The sequence below is a fragment of the Microtus oregoni genome, unplaced genomic scaffold, assembly GCF_018167655.1.
Source record: "Microtus oregoni isolate MIOR12 unplaced genomic scaffold, Mior012 000058F_ref0000040, whole genome shotgun sequence".
NCBI classification, from domain to species: Eukaryota; Metazoa; Chordata; class Mammalia; order Rodentia; family Cricetidae; genus Microtus; species Microtus oregoni.
The window spans coordinates 9019327-9042649 of record NW_024543834.1 but is presented as its reverse complement, the minus strand read 5'-3'; the positions used below and the strand labels follow the sequence as shown (position 1 = coordinate 9042649).

At 41.8% G+C, this 23323-nt stretch overlaps 1 protein-coding gene across 1 annotated transcript; it reads left to right on the top strand.

Moving 5' to 3' along the window:
- The first annotated feature begins 439 nt into the window (after positions 1-439).
- Laptm4a (lysosomal protein transmembrane 4 alpha) lies at positions 440-22435 on the top strand. Its single transcript, XM_041639344.1, has 7 exons — positions 440-793; positions 14316-14436; positions 16935-17011; positions 17095-17217; positions 19342-19437; positions 19888-19986; positions 21834-22435. The coding sequence occupies exons 1-7, from the start codon at positions 455-457 to the stop codon at positions 21906-21908; spliced, it is 930 nt and encodes a 309-aa protein (XP_041495278.1). The 5' UTR covers positions 440-454; the 3' UTR covers positions 21909-22435.
- The last annotated feature ends 888 nt before the right edge of the window (positions 22436-23323 follow it).

The window sequence follows — 23323 nt, the reverse complement described above, 5'->3', positions numbered from 1 at the left end:
AGAGAAGGGGGAAGGGCAGAAACCCAACCCTTTAGTCTTCACTGAGCCCTCGATGAGGGCCAGCGCCTGAAGGACCACGCCAGGAAGGTAACCACGCCTCTTCCCCGCCGGCACCGCCCCTTCCCCCACAGGCACGCCCCCGGCCGGCCCAACAATGGAGCTAGGCGAACACGTCACGGGAGAATCGCAGGCCTGTGACAAAGGCAACGTGGCCAAAGACAGCGCCAGAGATCTCCATGCCCGCTGTCCGCCGCCCAACCCCGTCTCGTTGCTGGCGAACCAACGAGTTACCCTCTATCCACACAGCCCCAGACCGCGAACAGGGCCACGTTCACGCCGACCGAAACAGCGCCGGAGAGAGTTGAACTTTTGATTGGGCGTGAGCTGTTTCAATCTCCTCATTTTCTCCAATCAGAAGCGGGGGACTCCAGCCTTCCGCTCCTCATTGGTTTCTATGTGGCAAAAGGAGGCGGGAAAGCCGCCGAGCCGAGGTCGCGCGAGAACGGCGCCCGATGCCCAGAGCGCAGGCGCCCAGGAGTTGGCAGGGACCCTGGCCGAGGGCGGGCCAGAAGACGCGTCGTTTGGCTCTGGACAGCGTCGCCGAGTCTTCTGGGTTCAACCGCTGGGCCGCCGAAAGCTTTTGTCAGGGGCCTGGGCGAGGACGAGGCCCGCGAGGTTCCCGATGGTGTCCATGACTTTCAAGCAGGGCCGCGGCGGCCAGTACTACAGCACCCGGTGCTGCGGCTGTTGTCATGTCCGCACCGGGACGATTATCCTGGGGACCTGGTACATGGTAAGGGGGCTGGCGGGCAGGGCCGCGCCACCCGGCCACTGCGCATGCGCGGCAAGTGGGACTCAGGATGGGGGGCGGGGACGTGGAAGTTGGGGGGCGCTACTTTTCGGGGTGCTTTAACTGTGAACTGAGGCTGGGGGACTTTGAGAGATAGGGCTCACGAGGATTTGGGAGAGGGACAGAAATAGGGTCGTTATTTGGGGAATACGCAGGTCTTCGCCCCCTCCCCCCGCACACGAAAGAATTGTCGTTCTTGGTATGCAGCCAGCTTTCGGACGTTGTTTTGTCTGAATGGAAAAGGAAAGAAAAGGCTTACAACTTTCTTTCTCTTTCTCTCTTCTCTTCCTTCTTCTTCTTCTTCTTCTTCTTCTTCTTCTTCTTCTTCTTTTTTTTTTTTTTTAAAAAGACTGTGCCTCCTAGAGTTTTTGTTAAAGGCGTTTGGTGATGTAGCCAGAAAGGCGTCTGTTTTGAGTCTAGACGCGAGCCAGGATCCACACTGGGTTAATTTCCCCGGGTACACCCCTCTCCTTGCCTATCAGGTGCTTTTCATCTCGAGATCGCCTCGCATCGGAAGAGTTGTTTATTGGGAGCCTGCTATGTGGGCTTCTGGATCTGTGTGATTTCTGTCACAGCATGTGGACGGTCCTGTTGACTCCTGGTTGGGTAGACGGGCTTTTGTGATATATTTTTAAACTGCAGTTCTTAGTGACTGTTTGTATTGAAATTGATTTGCCAACGATTTCCAAAAACCGTGATTCTTTTTAGGTAGTTTTTTGCTATTAAACTTTGCGAAGCCTTGAGAAACTTGTCTTGTCGATTTGATCACTTGGATGACTTTCAGATTTCGTTGTGGGGTGGGGGTGGGAGGTAACGTTAGAGACACTGCGCAGTTTCTGATAATTAGATGAGGAGCGAAGGAGGGAGAGGTTTACTTCCGACCTCTCCTCCCCCTTTTCTTGCTGTCCTCTTCCCCGCCCAGTGTCTTGAAGTCATTAGTAACTGTTTGGCAGAACACCAGATGAAGATCTTCAGGCAGATGGTTTCCCAGCCCACCCCAGGGGGCTCTCAAACCTCCACACTATTGATGTTTTTGCAGTCTTGTATCCTTAATGTAGATTAGGAAAGAGCATCAAGAAGGCATGAGTGTGTATGTACATTTATTTGCTTGTGCTGAGGTTATTTTCATGTTTGCTGTACTTTTGTACATAGTAAGAACTTACTGCTACTATATTATTAATTATCACGATTTCTCTATGAAATTGCCAGTTGTTTGTGTTAACTGAGCTGTAGCCCTGGACTTGGATTGGTTAATGACAGTCAGCCGGATTGTATATCTAGCTTACTTTTTTTATTTTCCTTTGGCTAAAAGTATGGATTTTTAATTTCTTTTGTCCCTCACCGTCTTCCATTCTCCTAAATGATTAATTCATATTTTGCCCATCATCATATCTTACTTAACCCCCTGCCTGCCTTCTCCCAGAAAATGACCTTCTGTTGAACTTAGCTGAGCAAATAGGATTAGAGCCTGGGATGCTTGCCTGCAAATTTCATCTTTTTGTTTCTTCCATCCCTCCACCCACAGACAAAGGGCTTCAAACCCTTTGAAGAAGGAAAATCATCCCCTTCAGACCTTCAGATTTATTGGCAGCATTTCTCTACACCCCTTGTTAGGAGTTTTTAATGCTGTGTTTTGTTTATAAAAATGAACAGAGAACTCAGAATGCAGAGTGAAAAAAAGAGTGAAGGACTTTTTTTTTTTTAACTGTTAGGTGTTTTGCCTGCGTGTTTGTCTGTGTACTACTTGTGTGCATAGCCTGTGGAGTGAGGTTAGATTATCCTGGGCCTGAAGTTACAGATGGCTGTTAGCTGTGTAGGTGTGGGTGTCCTTTGGAAGAGCAACCAGTGCTTTTACCACTGAGCTACCTGTTCAGCTTCAAGGACATTTATTTTATTTTATTTTTTAACAAAATAGGGATTGAGAGGTTTAAATATGGATACAGTTGAAACTCTTGGTGTGAATTGCCTCCCCTGCCCCCAGTTTTAAAGAGATACTATTTTGCATCAGCTTTCAGGCTAGATGATTGTAAACTGTTTAATTCAGTTGATGTGCTTTAATTCATGTCCGAGATTTATTGCCCATCTTCAGTGTAAAGGACTCTGGACGGACATCCAGAAGGGATAGATGACCTGCCTTGCTGGCTTCTCTGTTCTCACTACCTGCAGCATGATAGTTTCTAGCGCTGCTTGCCTTCACCATGACATCATCCCTTAATGTTTGTGGTGTTACAGATAACTCTGGAGCATAGCCAGGGAAGTGGAACTTATAGTCACAAGGGAGGAAGATGAGCAGAGATAACAGATTCTAATCAGATTAAGGGGAGGAAACGAGCATTTGCTTTGCTTATTACAGTGTTGTTGGCAACTTCAAAAAATAGACAGGTCTCAGTTCTATATAGCAGTATGAAGTTGGGGTACGCACAGGAGATGAAAACAGAAATCTTGTCCTGGTTGTGCATTCTGCTGCCATAAGCTCTAGTAAAATGGAGATACGGAATGATAACAGGTGGAATGTCCTCTCCTCCTTATTTGTGCCTTGCCACTGTTCCCTTCCTGCCCACTTTGTCATGAGCTCTGCTCCTTGACTCAAGGGGGACAGCACCTCTCTCTTTCTGTGACCGAGAACATTGATGAGCTGGGTTGGGCTATCTAGAACAAGGCCTGTGTTTCTGATTTTTTTTTTTTTTTTTTGTGGTTGTTGAAACTTGGAGGCATAGCCCTCCTTTCTGCTGGGCTGAACACATTGTCAGTGACTGATAATGATGTCATTGACTTCTTGCTTTGGCTTCTATGGGTTTTTTGCTGAGACTAGCACAATCCTAGATATCAAAGAATTAATTAGTTGTATGAAGCCAGACATGGTAGCAAACTGGGGAGGTGCTGTCAGGAGGATCAGGGATTCAAACCCAACCCTGGCCATAGGACAGCCTAGGCTAAATAGAATGTTATTTCCAAAACCAAACTAAACCTTTAAGTTTGTTTGTTGAGATGGTGTGTGTGTGTGTGTGTGTGTGTGTGTGTGTGTGTGTGTATCCCTGGCTGTCCCAGAACTAGCTCTGTAGACCAGGCTTGTAGAAGGAGACTGTTCATTTCCCAGCTGGCCAGACCTGAATAATCACACAGAAACTATATTAATTACAACAGTGTTTGGCCTGTTAGCACTGGCTTCTTATTAACTAACTCTTAGATCTTAAATTAACCCATTTCTATTAATCCACTTATCTCCATGAGGCTGTGGTTTACTAGGTAAGGTTCTGTTCAGTAGTATTCTCCTTTAGGAACTACATGGTATCTCCTTGACTCTGCCTACTCTATATATCTCTGCTCTGATTTCCCTCCTGACTTTACTCTGCTAAGTCATTGGCCAAAACAACTGCTTTATTAACCAATGGTAATAGATCATATTCACAGCATACAGAGGGAAATTCTACATCATCTCCCCTTTTCTGTCTAGTTAAAAAGGGAGGTTTTTAACTTTTATATAGTAAAAGTACATATACAAAACAGTTTCAAGAAAGAATTGCAGTTATAATATTTAGTCTTTTAATCTGGCAAAATTAAAGAAAATATACCATCATCTATTTTATCTTTGTGAGTCCAAAGTTTCATATCTAATTTATCTTTTATCATAACTAAGAAAAGCTATAACTAACTGTCCTCAACTCTTAAAGACCCCAGAAGGATGTAATATTACCCTAAGTAAACAGGAAGTGCATTGTAAGCAACTTCCAAAACTTTAGAATTGACAGACACAGCTTGCTGCCTGGACGGTAACCCAAAGTTTTTCTCTAATATTGGGGCATTACAGGCCCATAGTATTCAGCAGACTTTTCCATGAAGCAGGAAGTTTGAAGATCTGTTCTGCCTTGTAATGGTAAAGTTCATCAGTTACTTTCTTCTGTGCCCTGAAAAATGTCTGGCAGTTCTTTCATGAGGCAGGAACCCCAAAGAACCATCTCACCTTCTTTTGGCAAGTTCTGTGGGTCCTGCATGTCCAGTTTACACAGCATGCCATCCAGCAGTCCAAGCAAGAGCAGTTTCTTGCCCAGATGGCTAGCCTTGTCACATTGAAGGCAAAGTCCGTAATGAGTTTCTTCAGTGTCCGTCAACCTCTCTGAAGTAATTGGTGCTGCCAGAAGCTGACATGTTTCACTGTCAAGAAAAATCTAAGTTCTTGAAACATTTTAAAAGCCTTTGTAGGTCTTTGAAAGGGTTGAAGAATACCTATCCATTTGAAATACATCTCTGTACATTTAGAAAATCTAACGTACATGACTACAAGTTTGACTATTATAATTTTCCATTAATCTGTAATTTTAAGTATGCATTACATAATACCTTAAACAAGAGTAGAAATATACATGTTACAAAATTGATCTTAAATTTGTATCCATAGACCAAGATCCATACAAATGCAAAGTACTCCTCTCTATATCTTATCTCCCTTTAGGTGAGAACAGACATTTGTAAGCAATCATTTTGGAAATTTGGGCATAATTTTCTTCAAACTGCTTCCTGCTTTTGAGGGGGAGTATTTTTAGAGTTCACGGAAAACTTTTTTTTTTTGGGGGGGGGGGCGGTCTTGTTCCATCAAACTACATTAGCCTGGAAGGAATCCAAAGGTTCTCATCTTCTGTGGAAACAAAAGCAGAACCTCTTTTCCAAAGCAACATATCCTTAGACTCAAATTAATAATCTATGTTGGTTTAGCATAGCAGCCCCCAGAATCAAATATCTCTTTGCAGTCAAAAAATTCAAAGAAATCACAATAATATGCATAATCAGAACTCTTTATGTATATTCCATCTTTATGTGACTTATTTGTATTTTTACTCTTTTAATCTATGACTCTCTGTACTCTTTTATATTACTTTTACGGTCTCTTTAAAGACTTTGTTTTATTTTTAAAACTACTACTTTTTTAAACTGTCTACACTCTTTTTCTTCTCTCTCCCAAGCCTACATACGTTTATCCAACACTGTGACCCATGCAGAGATCTTTCCCATCTGAATCTATCTCAAACAGAGATCTGCCTGTCTCTGCCTCCTGAGTGCTGGGATTGGGTGTGTGGTGCTACCACCTGGACCAAACCCTTAAGTATTAATGGTTGGTCTCGAATAGTTCTGTGGGACAGCAAACCAGGATCAGTTACATGTATTAGAGGTGCCAAACCTGAAGAGTTGGCGGCATCTGGCGTTTTTAAGTTGAAAAAAAGTACGTGTGACATGAGTAATACACATTTTTAGAGTGGGTTCAGACTTAAGTTTCTATATTTCTCAAGTTCATTTCTTTATCCTTTATTAAAGAATTTGAAGCCAGATTATTTTAAACAAATTCTTACATGTGAACTCATGTATTGAATCATGAACTTGGAATTAAAAAAGCCTGTTGGGGTGATGGCGATAATCTTCATGATTCAAGTGCATTTTAAGCGTTTGTAACAAGTCTTTCTCATGAATGTTTTATCCTTAAGTAATCTAGCGTTAGGTAGATGTGAGGACAGATTTCCTCATGCCACATGGGCCCTTCACCTATTAGTCATGTCTCCTTAAATAGCTGTAGCTGAAAGTTTGTGTCTCCCCCACCCCGCCCGCATTGCTTATGCTTTCAGTACATGCTGTTTCTTCCCTCTGAAGTGCTCTTCTGCCTTTTAATTAATTTAAAAATATTTTTAAAATTTGCTCTTACTCTATGTGTCTATTTGTGATTATGTGGGAAAAAGGTGGAGGTCAGAGGACAGATTTGTGGAACTCTTCTTCTACCTCTATATTAGTTCTGGAGACTGAACTCAGGTCACCAGGCCTGTATTGCAAGTGTCTGAGTTTGAATTTTTAAACTAATCTATTGAGGAAAATCTTCAGATTTATAAAAGTAGTGAAATAATACTAAAAAAAGCCTGTCTAGAAGCTAACTTATTATTAATTATATTTGAGGAATTCAGTAGATAGTTGTAGAATGAATTATCTCTTAAATAATAGGGATAAATTAGTTGTAATTAAACATAGTAAACAACTAAAGGAAATCTTGTCTGAAGATGGCCAGATTTAATCTTTATCGTTTGGCAATTCTGTGTTGAGTTTTGTGTACTAGTTTGCCTGAAGGGGCTCCCTGCCTAGGAAATCTTTATCGTGGTGTCCTAATCAAATGCATTATGTTAGTTGTAGTCTCAGGAGATACTGGTTTGGGACGAAATCTACTCTGGGAAAACTGAGGGGTGATTTTTTTTTTTTTAATTAGAGAATCATAACTGAAGAGGTGGTTCAATGGTTGAGCACTAGCTGCTCTTCCAGAGGACCCAGGCTTTATCTCCATCCTTCACTGGCAGCTCACAGCCATTTGGAACTTGAGTTCCAGGGGATCCAGCACTTTCTGGCTTGTGAGGGCACCAGGCATGCAAATGGTGCACAGACATAGATGGAGACAAAACACTTACACACATAAAACATATTCTTAAAAATTAAGTGTTTATTGATACTTCTCCCTGAAGTCCATAGTTGGATACTGATGTGAGACTTAGGTTTACATTGTGTGTGTGGCGGGGAGTCATGCATGTGTCAGTCCTGAATGCGTGGAGGTCAGAAGAGTTCTTGTCTTCTATTGTTGCAGTTTTCTGCCAGGCTGACTTCTCCAGGCTAGCTGACCTATGAGCTTTTGTACAGTTCTCTCGTGTATCCCATCTCACAAAGTGCTAGGATTACAGATGTGGGTCACTGTTTAGGCTCACTTTATGTATGTATGTATTTATTTTCTGGGTGCAGGTCACCTGGCTGGTCTGGAACTAGCTGTGTGGCCAGGCTGGCCTCAGCTCACAGAGATTTGCCTTGTGCCTTCTGAGTGCTGGGATTAACAGTGTGGGCCACCACCGCATCCAGCTGTATACGACTTTCAATGTGGATTCCAGGGTTGGCGTTTCCCATTCTGCAGGATAGGTGTTGGCTACAAATCGAGTCTGAGCAAATTCTTGAGAACTGAAATCATACTGAGTAACTCTCCTGAACATAGTTCACTAGAACTAGAGACTGGTATAAGCACGAGACGGAGTCATGCCAAAGCCAGGAGATGAAGCTGCAAGTCTCCAAATGCTGTGCAAAGAGGAGACCAAAAGGATGAGTGTGGGATTTCCTGAAACAGGAAAGTAACAACACTGTCTCAAACCCAGGGGGAATTCACAGCCCCAGAAGTATGTACATCGAAAGTAGAAGAGTTGCAAACCAATGATATTTCTCAAGGAGCTAGAAAAACAAGAAGTAAGTTCAAAGCCAATAGGAGATAAAAAGATGAGAACAGAAATAGAAAAAATTTTAAAAGGCTACAAATTAAAATGTTGAGTTTTGATTGTTGTGTCCAGATAGTTTTTCAGAGGCGCTCACTTTGTAGCCCACGCTGACCTCAGACTCACATGCCCCCCCACCCCATCCCCATCTCAGCCTTCCAAATGCTGGGCTAGGAAGAAGAAAATCAGAATCAAATATGAGAAAGGTAAGCCGGGCAGTGGTGGCGCATGCCTTTAATCCCAGCACTTGGGAGGCAGAGGCAGGCGGATCTCTGTGAGTTCGAGACCAGCCTGGTCTACAAGAGCTAGTTCCAGGACAGGCTCCAAAACCACAGAGAAACCCTGTCTCGAAAAACCAAAAAAAAAAAAAAAAAAAAAAGAGAAAGGTAGTGATAACAGTTGATACTACAGTAAGGTAGAGGTATTTAAGAGACTAGTACAAAGAACTGTCTGCCAATAAATTGGGACACTTAGAATTAAGTTTTCAAAGATGGCCTGTAAAGAGGAGAATACCAGCATAGAACAGGTAATGGAATTGAATCAGCAGTGAAAAGTTTCCCAACAGGAAAAAGTGTAGGACCTGATTATCTCACCAATGCATTCTATAAAATATTTAAGGAGCCGCTACTGTATTTCCAAATTAGTCTATACATATGGGGCACACAAACAATAAAAAGCTCTTAAAACACTTTAGGCAGATATCTGATGAATAATGCAGACATTCCCAAAAAAACATTAGTAAACAGAATTCAATATCACATAAATAAATCCTTGTGATCAAGTGGGATTTATCCTAAGGATTCAAGGGTAGACCAATCCATGTAAATTAATAAACATATATACATAGGATAAAGGACTGAATCCATATAATCGTTTTTGTAGGTATAGTTATGTTAAATTTGTTAAATTTCATCACATGAAAAAAGTGGGACTGGAGAGATGACCCAGTGGTTAAGAGTTCAATTCCCAGCACCCATGTGGTGGCTCAAAACTGTCTAACTCCAGTTCCAGGGATCAGACACCCTCATCTAGCCTCCTCCAGGCAGCCCCAGACATACACACTGCACTGACAGGCATTCAGGCAAAACATCTATAAATGTAATAGTTGAAAAATATTTACTCTTAAAGTAGATATGCACCACAATAAAAGCCACATAATACTGACAGCCAGCACCATACCAAAATAACTCTTCTCTCAGATCAGAAACCAATTAACAGTGCCTACTAACACTGCTGTTCACAAGGTATTGAAAGTCCTAGGCAGAGCAGTTTGACAAGAGAAACAGATAAAGCACTTAACGGGTTGGAAAGGAGGAGGTCATGGCTCTGTATTTGCAGATGACACAATCAGATACGTAGAGAATCCCAAAGACTAAAAAGCAACTGAGAACTAATAAAAAAGTTGTGGAATAGTAAAGCAACTTCAAAAATAGTAGCTTGTTTCTGTGCTAGTAGTGAACTATCTGAAAGAGAAATTAAGCACTCAACTTGTCATAGCTATAAAAACAAAACAAGAAAAACACCCCTACGTTAACCAGGAGGTAAAAGAATCCACAGTGAAAATAAAACATTGATGTAAGACTTTGAACAGGTCACAAACAAATGGAAAGGCGTTCTGTATTCATGAATCAGAATTAGTATTGTTAGGACCCATACTACAAAAGGGATCTGTAAGTGTAAGGCAGTCCCTGTCGTGTTGCCTTTCCCCTTACTAGGAGAAAACAACTTCTAAAAGTTGAGTGAAACCACCTGAGACTGTACCAACAAAGTCTCGAGCAAAAAGACCAAGGCTGGAAGTATGACACTGTTAGTTTCAGTATGGCATTCACAGTCCTTCTACAAAAATAGACGGGAGGACCAATGGGACAGACTGGAGAACCGAAAAATAACCCACACTTTCAACAGCCAAGTGATTTTCAACAGAGGTGCCAGAAATAAGTGCCCGGGCAAGCACATTGTTCTCAGTAAATAGTGCTGGGGAAACTGCATGTCCACAACTGTAGAACAAAGAAATGAGACCCTCCTCTCTCGTACAGAAAAGGCAGCTTAAATATTACAAAATCCTTGACTATGAAAACTTGAAACTAAGCCTTGTGGGAGAGAAAATAGGGGAAGCACTGACATTAGTCTTCTATTGCTGTGATGAAAGACCATGACTGAAAGCAACTTAGGGAGGAAAGCATTTGGTTTGCTTTCACTTCCACATAAGTCCATCATAGGGGGAAAGTCAGGGCAGGAACCTGGAGGAACTGGAGCAGAGGCTATGGAGGAGATCTGCTTCCTGGTCTCAGCCTGCTTTCTAATACCTATCAGGACCACCTGTCCCGTGGTAACAGCATCCCCAGGGAGCTGGCGCTCCCACATCAATTACTAAGGGAGAAGATGGAGTGAACTACACACTTGCCTGGAGGAAGATCTTACTGAGGCATTTTTCCAATTGAGAGTCCCTCTTTTCAGATGACTGTAGCTTGTGCCAAGTTGACCAGAAGGGAAAACACACACACACACACACACACACACACACACACACACACACACACACAGCAGCCAGGATAGTCTGGGCAAGAATATAAATGCATAGTCAACAAAGGAAAGCACACACACATGGGATTGCATCAAACTAAAAGGCTTCCTCACTGCAAGAGAATCAGAATAGTGAACAGGCTACCTTTAGAAATGGCAGAGGATATTTGGAAACTTTCTCACAAGAGGTTAATACCCAAAGTATATCAAGAACTCACCAGCAAAAACAAATAATCAAATTTAAAATGGGAAAATGAGATGAATAGACAAAAGAAGTAAAAGAAGATTAATAAGACCAACAAGTACATAAAAAAACTCTGAATGTCATGAGTTAGCTTCTTACCCCAGTGAGTGAGTCAGCCAGACAAAAAGTGACATGTTGGCAAGGAAATGGAGAAAGGAACATCTTCACTGTATGGGAATGTAGTATAGCCACTTTTGGTAGAACAGTGTGGGGCTCTTGAGATTAAAAGAACTGCCATAGAACCCATAAATCCCACTAGTGGGTTCTTATCCACAGAAAACGAAATCAGTGTATCAAAGAGATCTGTTTATTGCAGTGTTGTTCACAGTAGACCAGGTAGGGAGTCAGCTGAGGTCTTCATTGATATCAACAGATAAGGAAAACAGGGTCTGCGTTCACAATGGATACTATTAGCAGTAATGAACAAAATTGTCATTTGCAGCAACATGGATAGAACTGACGCTACAACTGACATAAGAGAGCTACAGAAAGACAAATGTGTGGCTTTACTTACAGATTACAAATTAGCTTAGTTTATAGACTTACAGGATAGTGGTTACTAGACACTGAAAGGGAAGGTGAGGGGACAGTAAGCAACAAGATAAGAGTAAAATTAGTGTTCTCTTGCAAAGAGGATAATTACAGCTGTCAATATTGCACCAAAAATCAGAAAGAGCTAACCAGTTATACGAGTGTTCTCATCGCAAACAAATGTTTTAAGGTTATGGCATTATGTGCCTTGAATTGACCAGTAGTATATGGTGTATAAGTGTATTAAAACTTAACATTGTACTCTATCGAGATGTACAAATGCTATGTATCGTTAAAGAAAAGTAACCTCCCCCCAGTCCTTGAGTCTTCTGGGATGGGTATGATTGAATCAAGGAGGAATTGCTGCCTTAGGCCTGAGTGCTTCCCTGGGTTTGCCCTTGTTCCTTTCTCCAAGTAAAAGGCCCTCCATTGTTTTCCCACTGCTTATTTACTCACGTGAGGTGTGCAGAAGGCTTTTAAAGTCTGCTTGGCCTATGTTGTTGACACATGTGCTATGTTCTACCTGGCCTTGTTACTAGGCTTACAAGCCTTTATTTTCAACTTCTTTTCCTGAATACAGTGCAGGAAAGGTCATGAATATTTTGGAAAAGTTTTTAGTAGAATATTTTAAAGACTTTTTAAACTTTAGGATTACAGTTTTGATTTCTTGAAAAATCCAACAGGAGCTTAGAACTCTGTCAGCTGAATTTAACATAAGTTGCATATGAGTGTGGAGTAGGTGCTTAGTGGTAAGTGTTTTGGATTACAAGTACTGGTTTTCTGATGTGGGATTCCCCTCTGTGTGCTGTATCATTGGTTAATAAAGGAACTGCTTTGGGCCTATAGCAGAACTATAGGAGAACAGAGCTAGGCAGGGAAAACTAAACTGAATGCTGGGAGAAAGAAGGGCGGAGACAGAGAGAAGCCATGGAGCCACTAGAGACAGGCGCTGGGAACTTTACCTGGTAAGCCACAGCCATGTGGCGATACACAGATTAATGGAAATGGGTTAAATTAAGATGTAAGAGTTAGCCAATAAGAAGCTAGAGCTAATGGGCCAAGCAGTGATTTAAATAATATGGTTTCTGTGTGATTATTTTCAGGAGTCTGGGTAGCCGGGAAACAAACAAGCAGCCTCCTTTCAACAGTTTTCTAGATTGATTACTGTCATATTCAAAGTACTACCCACAGTGAAGTGAACTAGGCAAGGACAGTGGAAAATTCTATGATAATTTGTAGAAAAAAAAGATATTTTTTTAAAAAGTCATACATGTGATAAAAATATTTTGGACATATGAACTTCAGCCTGTATACAACTACGTACACACATGCATGGAAATATATATTTAAACCCTCTAAGTTGTGTTGGTACTTCATTTCCTTCATTTGGTAGCTAGATTTGCGTGTTTTCCTTGACATGAGTGTTTTTCTGTGCCATGCTAAGCTTTTTTTTTTTAAACTATGGTGATAATTATGTTATCATAATTGTCAGCAAACAAGAGTTTGCTGAATGGATTTCAAACTGATTTCCCAACACAAGATAACATTTCTAACTTGAAGATAAAACATGGTCTGCTTTTCTACCAAATGTTTGAAGGCTTGACCTGATATAAAGAAAATGCCTTTCTTGGGTGTTACCATCCATCCATCATTTAGGGTGGACAGGGGAGAGGAGTTTTAGGTATTGTTGCTGGAACACTTTGGAGTGTCAAATGTTGGGACTTCTAAGAGGAGGAGGGCAGATTCTATGAGCTTTAATTGTGGAGTTTGTCTTGTCTTCATACCTTACTGGTTTCCATATTGAATCTTCACCAGGACAGTTTCTGATCCTTGAGGTCATATATATGTGCTATGAGGCTGTAGGGACCACAGCCAGAGAGCACTGTACAATGTCAAAGTGGGGTTTGTGTCCCTGATAGGCTAGGGAAATTCATCGGCTGGGATAGGATTTCAGCAAGATGTTTAGCAACGTCCCAAGGTATTTCTTAGTCCGTCCGTCCTTCCTTCCTTCCTTCCTTCCTTCCTTCCTTCCTTCCTTCCTTCGTGGCTGACACGGGACTATTGATTGTTTCATGATGGTTACATTTCAAAAATGAAGACCACAGAAAATTGGTCTGTAGGATGATAAAATCTGGAAAAATCTTTGTGGGAGGGAATGTAATCAGATGAAATTTACTTACAGTTTCCGTAAAGATCATGTCCAAGCCTTTGAATCTAACTGTGTAGGTTGCAGATAGCTTATCAGATTAAGTATGGAAAAACAATTTTGAATTGTATAGAGTTATTCTTGTGTGACATTGCAAAAATGTACAAAACCAGTAAGTACATTGCCTTTGGAATTTGTGAACCAGGTTGGGGACACAAAGGTTGGTTACACAAAGGGAAACTAGGCAGATGGCTAAACCATGCTAGAAAGGTAGAGGAGTGGTTGGAGGGCCCAGATGTTTAGTCCCTGTGGTGTTTGGGGGCTGCTGTGCGTATTAGAGGAACACACTGGCTCCGGTGGCAGAATTAGGACCAATGCGGGGATGGGGGTGGGGGGAGCATCATCACTCCTTTAGGGAATCTTTTAAACTTGAACCAAATGGATGGGGGTGCTTTGGGGGAGTTGCAGGCATCTGTGTGTTGGCGTGTGAAGAAATATGTGCCTCTGGACTTGAAGTTTGTGATGATGCCCTAATTTTGCTTTCAGTACATTTTATTCTGGTTTATTGGCATTAACACAGGGTTCTGCATCTTTATATATGCTATGGCCTGTAACTGTTCTCACCATGTTTTATGAGTGTCTGCTATCTCACAGCCTTGTTACTGCAGGTGAAGCAGTATGGAATGTGTCTAGAGACTATGGAGACTGTTCCCTGATGGAAGTTAATGGTCATCTGTTGTCTCTCAGGTGGTCAACCTATTGATGGCGATTTTGCTGACTGTGGAAGTAACTCATCCAAACTCCATGCCAGCTGTCAACATTCAGTATGAAGTCATTGGTAATTACTATTCATCTGAGAGAATGGCTGGTAAGTTTTTAACTTTAAAAGATATCACTGCCAAGTTCTTATATATAAAGCCAATTATAGTCTTCATATGAATGTTGGAGGAAGGTTAAGGAAATTATGCTTCAGTTAGTTATACTTCAGAAGGTTAAATAATTGCATAGTAAGTAACAAGTTGAATGTTATTTAAGCTACTTGTTGAGACAAGAAAGTTATTTTTGATGACTTTCCCCAGAGATATTCAGCAAGAATTACTGTAGAACATTTCTGGACAGAAGATGTAATAAATTAGTATGTTTTGGAGAAGTGTATGGTTGTATGTATGCCTTGACTGTAGAAACAAGACAGAGGAGATGGGAAATAAAACTGGTTTGAGACTTCTCAGGGCTTACTTAGCCATGTGTAGCCAGGGTCAGAAATTTGGTGTTAGAACAAATGGTCTATTGCAGTAGAGTATAAAACACAGTGCACAGTTCCCTTGTTTATGTGAAAAGGGACTAACACCACTATTAAAAAGAAACTAGCCCTACAACAGTCATAGGAATTGTCCTGTTAGACCCGTTTATTCCCTGACAGCAGTTATTTTTTATTACCAGTTCTTTAAAATACAGGTATAAAACATTTCTCGTTGAATTTATATTATTGCAAGTTATGTCATAAATTCAATATTTAGACAGAAAGTACAATTTCAATATGCTTAGTTGTGAAATTTCAGTTCAGAAAACTGTTCCCAGATCATGAGTGTGTTTCTAATATTATAGATTTTAATACGAAGTTCTGAACTTCTTTATATTTGTGACCACCTGTGATCCAAGGATGAAGATTGGTGTTTTTTTTTTTTAAATAATTGCTTTATTTGTTACTGTTTTGCCTGCATGTACGTACGTATGCACATCATGTGTGTTCAGTGTCTGCAGAGGCCAGAGGAAGGTGATGTGAACTGGAGTTTGTAAGTTACCATGCAGGTGCTGGGGACCAAACCCAGGTTCTATAAGAGCACTGAACTTCTTAACTGTTACAATGTCTCCAAGTACTCATCTGTGTCTTTTGTTGTTGTTGTTAAATGATTTTTTGTCTTCATGGATAAATTAATTTTCCAGGAACCAAGAAGAGTTCAGTGACTGTAATACACAATAAAATGAAATCAACTGATGGGCATTTATAATGTTTTTTAAAAATGAGAAGTCTTCTGATTCTTTTAAATAATCCTTATGACATTGACTCTGAGAAGTGACAAAAAAATAGCCTTTTATCATATTTTTCGAGAGTAGTAGTATTTGAAATCCCCTCTCCCATCTCCAAATAATAATAAATAAAATTTTAGAGACTTATTAATACCTCAGTATTTTGAGTCAGGGTCGGTCTTGCTTTGTAACTTAATCGTTGAGTGGAAAGAGCTTTGAAATCCTTAACAATGAGGGTACTCTGAGATGACACAGCCATTTATGTGAAATCCTTAACAATGAGGGTACTCTGAGATGATACGGCCATTTATGTGAAATCCTGCTGGTGTTTATAATGCCCAGTGATAAGATTATGTGTACAAACATCCAATAGTGTGAATATTTAGTGGTTACTCTTCATTTTTGTTGCCCTTTAGCTTTTTCGAAGCTTTCAGTTGTGCGTATGTAAAGGAGAATGTGCACGTGAGTGCAGGTGCCTGGGCGCCAGAGGCATCGAGTTCCTGGAACTGGAGTTCTGGGTGCTGGGAACTGTACTTGGGTCCTCTGCAAGAGCAACAAGCTGAGCTTATCTCCATGTGCCCCCTCTCCCTTGAGTTTATTAGTGTCTGTCCAGAGTCATAGGATCAACTCATGTTGTGAAGAAACTCAGCCAGTCAAGTATGGTTTGATATTGTTTGGGATTATTTGGGTGTGTTTTGAAGGAACTAGTGAATGTGGGATTAATGCAGACTGAGGAGGAGTTGAGTTGGGGAGACGTGTGTAGGGAGAGAAGGCAAACAGAAAGAAGCTGCTGTGGTTAAAGGTTTAAGATGCTGGGGTGGGGTGAATGGAGAACTTTGAATTTCAGTTGTATTCTTATCAAAGCAAGAGATACATCTGTAGTTTTCTGTGTGTAGCTCATCTGTCTTCTAAGCAAACAGCAGCTTTTCCTTCCAGTTAAACCCTCATCTCACAAAACCAGCTTGTGTGAATTCTTTCATAATTTTTTCATTGATTCTGCCTGTGTTTCCACTTGCCGTGTTGGGTTTTAATTGTCTTTTTGCACTCCAACATGTAGAGGCACAAGGGACCTGTTTTCCTGCCGAGTTACGTGGTTAATGTTTCATCCTAAACACAGCGAGTTGTTGCATCAGTTTAACATGGAAAGGCATGTATAAATGTCTCAAGATTCTTAGATTTTCTTTTTTTTCTAGATCTTTTGAGAGCCTGTTTTGAAAGTAATTAGAGTTAATTTAAACATTTACATGTAAACGTTTTGCAGCGTCGTTTTCTCATGAAGAGTTTAGTTTCTTTCATTGCATATGTTGCTTACTTAGAGTTCCATTTTTGTTTTCTTAGATAATGCCTGCGTTCTTTTTGCCGTCTCTGTTCTCATGTTTATCATCAGCTCAATGCTGGTATATGGAGCAATTTCCGTAAGTCTTTTCATCTTTCCTAGTTTGACCTTTAGCAAAGGGAGTAGTTTTATACGTATACTAAATGTTTTTTTCTTCTGCAGTATCAAGTGGGCTGGCTGATTCCGTTCTTCTGCTACCGGCTTTTTGACTTTGTTCTCAGTTGTCTGGTGGCCATCAGTTCTCTCACTTACTTGCCAAGAATCAAAGAGTATCTGGATCAGTTAGTAAGTGTGTGGGCTATTTAAACTCTTCCACTTAAGTAAAATATTCTGATTGCAATCCTAAGGCATCCTTAGGGACTATTTTTAACTGTCTTTGCTTTTTATCATATCTTAAAATCACTTCTGTGTTAAAACCTGTAAGATACCATAATTTGTACCATACCATTTGGACAGCCCAGTACTAAAGGTCCGTAAAGAGAGTGTGGAAGAAATAGTTGAGCTAATGTGTTTCAGTAGAATATTTGACTGTATTTGGTACTTATTAAGGGTATCCTCTTTATCAGAATGGTAGTGCATCTGTGTGTCCACTGTATCCTCGCCCTACTATGTCTACTATGTCTACATGCCCACTGTATCCTAGCCTTACTATGTCTGCATGCCTGCTCTATCCTAGTATGTCTACTATGTCTGTATGCCCACTGTATCCTAGCCCTACTATGTCTACTGTGTCTGCATGCCTGCTCTATCCTAGATGTCTACTGTGTTAGCATGCCTGCTATATCCTGTGCTAGACACCTTTGGTGAATACTGCAGCTGTAAAGAGAACTTTGCTCTTTGGGGAACCAGCATGTATTGAGGAGTCAGGGTATAAGAATACACTTTATTAGGCCATAAATTACCTGCCCCATTGGTGGTCTGAGTTAATAAAAAACTTAGATTAATGCCATATAGTGGGGTAGAGGGGTAGGGGATATTCCAAGCTGAAGTGGTCAAGGAGGGTTTTGTGGGAGAGTCTGATGAAGAAAGTGTGGGGTGCGAGCAGATGAAAGCTGGTGGGGCAGTTATCCTTAGTGTACTTCCAGATGTTGTCTTTGAGAATCTTTCCTGCCTATGTCTAGATGTCTGGTCCATTTTGAATGCCATCAAATAAATCTTTTACTCCAGAAACATTTATTGATTGCTTCTTAGGGGCTGGGTTCAGGGTACTTCATAGAGATTGTCTAATGAAGGATCAGAAGAGTGATGTTTAGTGATGTATCATTAAGTGAGGGCAGCTTTCTGAGTAAGTAAGCCTTGGGTTGTAGACCTGAGGTTGGATGTGAGATTTGAACAATACTGAGGGACTTGATTAGGAATTGAGATAAGAGAAATCAGAAAAAAAAAAAGTTAAGAGAGATGAGATGAGAATCTCTGAGGCAGCAATGAATATGAGGGAGCCATGGAAAGTAAACCTCTGTGGAGACTAGAGAGGGGTAGCTAGTACAGGCAGTGGGCCTGGTCCCCTGTGATTGGAAGCTTCCTAAGTGTCGTTCTCTAAGCCTGTCGTCTAACTGAAATATCACAGGTAGGCCCCTGCTTCCTTTTCTACAGTTCTTGGCATATACAGTCTCCTGTGTATTAGTCACATTCCGTGTGTGAAAGTCCAGCATTCCCATTGAAGACAGCTACAAGTCTAAGGACAGGTGTGTAGGAGAGAATATCAAACAACACCCTTGTTCTTTTACAGACCCTGGTGTTTTCCCCCCTCTATTTGATTGGCTTAGTCTTTTTAATTCGAGGGTAACTTCTTCTGCTGGCCAATTTTAAACCCTCACTTCCCTTCTCATGCCCTTCTCCTAACACTGAACTCATCGCCTGGTCCGGAGTCAGTGAATGCACTGACCCTTCCCAGTACAGCGAGTATGTCCGCAGTAGATCACATCCTCTTGCTTGGCCTGTGGACAGTGGCATGTTTCCTTTTTACCCATCAAATGCAGAGTTGAGACCAATATTTGCCTCCTAGAAAAGTTAACTTTCTTTATGGAAGACGAAATAGCCCTGGGAACATGAGCAATTTTGGCTCCTTCTGATTTACTGACCCAGGGCAAAGTTGGTTGCCATACAGGTGATTACATTTTGTCAAAGCCCAGAAAGGTGGACAATGGTGGTCAGTAAAAAGAATATTAGCTCTGTTTAGACTTTTTAGTTAGTTATCCTAGCTATTAAACAAGTACGTCTAAAGCAATGAGTGTATCTGTTCATGATAAGGGGTTCAGACATGCTGTGTTAGTAGTTCCTGTGTGTAAATTTAAAATAGTCTGTCACTTCTGACTTTGTTGCCTTTTGCCATGTTCTTAAAATGCTCTTGAGATTATCAGAAGCACAGTGCCATAGAGGAGTTGTCATTGTATGTTTGTGTTTTAACAGCCTGATTTCCCCTACAAAGATGACCTTCTGGCTTTGGACTCCAGCTGCCTTCTGTTCATTGTTCTTGTGTTCTTTTTGATATTCATCATTTTTAAGGTATGGAGCTTGTGATTCACATTTGGGGGTTCTGGTGAGACTTCCCAGTAACCCTTTCCCCTGTCTCTCTCCTTATGGGTCACAAGAGATGTAGAATTTGTAGTGATAGTGTCATTTCTGGCACAGTAGTAGAGAGGTCTTTCTGGTAAGGGGTAGACTCCCCCTGTCTTGGACCCACAGAGTGCTTGGCACTTTTATGTTTTCAGTAGTGCTTCATGGTTTGTAGTGGGAATCCATTACAGTTCCCAACACTGGAGCACTGGGATTTCCTCCACAGTGTGTTGGTTAACAGACCTATATCTCCAGTGTCTTTATGAGAAACTTGGGATGTTTAATGAGAGCCAATTGGGAGTGAACCTGTGTGAAATGGGTTCCTTCTTCACAGATAGTGCAGAAGTCATGGAGGTCCTCTGCCCCAGAGCATCCTGCTGAGCTTTGTTTTCCTTTCAGGCTTACCTAATCAATTGTGTTTGGAACTGCTACAAGTACATCAACAACAGAAATGTGCCGGAGATTGCTGTTTACCCTGCCTTTGAAGCGCCTCCACAGGTTAACTACTGTTACACCAAACTGTAGTTCGCTCTTACTGACACCTCCAGAAAGCAATGTGGGACTTGAATATTTGTTCTGTACCATAACTGTGGTTTCAGACACGAATAACTTGAACCCATGAATGCATAAGATTTAGCATTTTTCATTGGGAATATTGTGCACACAGGGCTAGATCTCTTTGCACTGTTGACCTAGCTTGACTCTTAGGTTTATTTGTTAGTGGTCCTCACAAACCTTCTTTCTGGACAGATAAGCTAGGAGAGGAGGAGGTGGGTGGGGAGAGAGGAAGGGGAGGGGAGAAAGGGGGGGTGAGAGGAGAGAATATGTGTGTGTGAGAGAGAAATGATAATGATTTTGATGGAATCTGAGTGCTGACCCCACCTCTCAGAACCCTCTTTGCTGCCCTCTATCTTCCTAGGTTTTTCCACATAGGATACATATGGCTCATGTAGAGACAGCCTGTCACTTGGAGGCTCTTAGGCTAGAGTAAGCTTTAGAAAGGTTTGTCTATTATCTCAAAGGGAAGGATAGAAAGTCATTGTCCTTTGAGTACAGTTTATCATGAAACTTGGGGGCACTGTCAGCTTCCTGTAGAGTGGTCAGTGAGGCCTCTTCACCCAGATCCTCAGCCCTTGTTTTTGTTTTTTCCAACATTGTGTAACCCAGTTCTGGAACTCTTGTAGACCAGGCTGGCCTCGAACTCAGAGAGAGCCACCTACCTATCGCCTCCCTAGCACTGGGACTAAAGGTTTGTGCCACCACATCCAGCTGATCTCAGCCCTTGATGTACAGTTATGACTGGAGCTTTATTGGTTGCCTGTGTGTGTGGTTTTTTTTTAATACACATGGGTTAGTATGTTAAGTCCATCTTCCAGGTTAGTCCAGAGGAAGAATTCTAATTCTGCCATCCATCCATCTTCCATCCCATCCCTCCATCCATCTCCCCAACCATCTATCCCTCCATCCCATCCATCCATCCATCCCATCTTATCCATCCATCCACCCATTCATCCCATCTTACCCCTCCCTTCCACCCTTCCCTCTAGTTCATCCCATCTAATCCATCCATCCACCCATTCATCCCATCTTACCCCTCCCTTCCACCCTTCCCTCTAGTTCATCCCATCTATCCCATCCATCTCATCCATCTATCCCATCCCATCTTATCTCCTCCCTCCCTCCCTCCCCTCCTTCCCTCTATCCCATCCATCCATTCATCCCTCCATCCCATTCATCTCATCCATCCATCCCCACCCACATACATACATACATACATACATCTCATACATCTCTCAGTCCTGTCTTGGTCACTGTCCTATTGCTATGAAGAAACACCATGACCAAGGCAACTCTTATTTTGGAAAAAAAAGAAAAGAAAAGAAAGCATTTGGTTGGGGCTTGTTTACAGTTTCAGAGGCTCAGTCTGTTATCATCGTGGAGGGTGTGGGACAGGTGGGATGCTGGAGAAGTAGCTGAGAGAAAAAGAGAGAAACAGACTAGGCCTGGCATGGGTTTTTGAAACTCAAAGCCTACTCCCAGTTAACAAGGCCATTCCTCCTAATTCTTCTAATCCTATCGAGGAGTTCCACCCTGTGCTGATTAAGAATTCAAATATATGAGCCTATGCATTCAAACCATAACACATCACACATACAGCGACCCTTCCTCAGTTCTGGCTACCCTGATCTTGAGTCATTGTGTCACTGAGTGTGGATGTCTGTGAGCTAACAGTTCAGCTCTTCCTCAGGGTTGTGAGCTCCTACTTAGGACGTAGTCTGAAAACTAATTATTCTAGAAAAGAATGTAAAAGGACATTGCCTGATGTAATTCTTTTCTCTCTTCAGTATGTTTTGCCAACCTATGAAATGGCCGTGAAGATGCCTGAGAAAGAGCCACCGCCTCCTTACCTGCCTGCCTAAGGACATTGTGCCTTGTCAATAAAGCCTATACCAGCTTCTTGTCTTGTTTATTTTACAGAAAGCTGCAACGCAGGGCTCTCAGACTTGTTTGATATAAAGTGCACTGTCTTGTCTGAGCATTTATTTTCAAACACTAAGGAGCTTTTGGACATTTATTAAAAACTTTTTGTTAAGTATCACATTTTAGAGACTTTCTGAAGACAATCTCGGTTAAGCAAGAGCAAAGTGCCATTGTTAGCTTTTAACTAAGGGGTAGGGAGGGGAAGGGCGTTCTCCATATTTTCTTTTTTAACTTTGCACTTTGATTGTATAATGGTTTGTGTTTCGGATGTTTGATGCCCTGGATAGTTTCAAGAGAATGAATGCAGTGTTTAGGATGAACGAGTTGGGTGTACGATTTGTAGTTCCCAGCTCTATGAAACAGGAAACAGCGTTGTAACTTGTCTGTGGAAGAGGATGGTTGCATGCTTCTCATTTGTACGTTTCCATTTTTGTGATAAGATGCTTTAATAAACCTCTCAAGTTTTGCTGTTGTCATTCTTCTTAAACTAGTCTAACCTTTTCTCCTGCAGCGGATAGGCAGCCTCTCCTTAGTGCTGGGGAGATGTCTGTTGTTGGATAGTATCCTCATTTTAAAATTTGTACTTGTTTTTATTGTCTTACATAATGAGAAGCCCTGTACTGGTTCCTGGATAGAGGGGTGGGTGAGGGAGGAGTAAAGGCAAGAGAGGATCAGGGAGAAGTGAGGTAGGGCCCTTTGAACAGAGGAGAGGGCATGATTCCACTGTACAGGAGCAGTAGGAGTTTATATAACATCCTAGAATTCCAAGGAGAAGACAGGACAGGACATTTTAAGATGTTCAGTTAAGGTCCTTTTGAGCCTCTCTGTAGACTGTTTTTGGATTTTCGAGACAAGGTTTCTCTGTGGCTTTGGAGCCTGTCCTGGAACTAGCTCTTGTAGTCTAGGCTGGCCTCAAACTCACAGAGATCCGCCTGCCTTTGCCTCCTAAGTGCTGGGATTAAAGGTGTGCGCCACCACCGGCTGCCTTTTTCTGTAGGCTCTTAAAGTGTCTGTGCATGCATGACTTTTTGGATGGCGCACTATCGTGCCCCCACCCCCTGCCCCTGCTTTGGCCTCCATGGACTGACTTGAGGGTGATTATCCCAGGATTCTCTTCCAGGCACTGTGATTGCAGTATGAGGTCCCTTTCAGGTGGATTTGGAATCCAGAAATAGGACAATTAGAGTTTGAGAGAAAACAGGGCAAGCGAGCTGTAAATCTTGCAGCTGCCCATAGGAGGAGGATGGGAAAGGAGGAAAGTCCAGCTGTTTGTAAGCCCCGTGTGACAGGAAGGGATGGCATGAAAATGAGAAAGCCTAGAATGTCCGCGAAAGCATTGCCAGGCTTTGGTCGG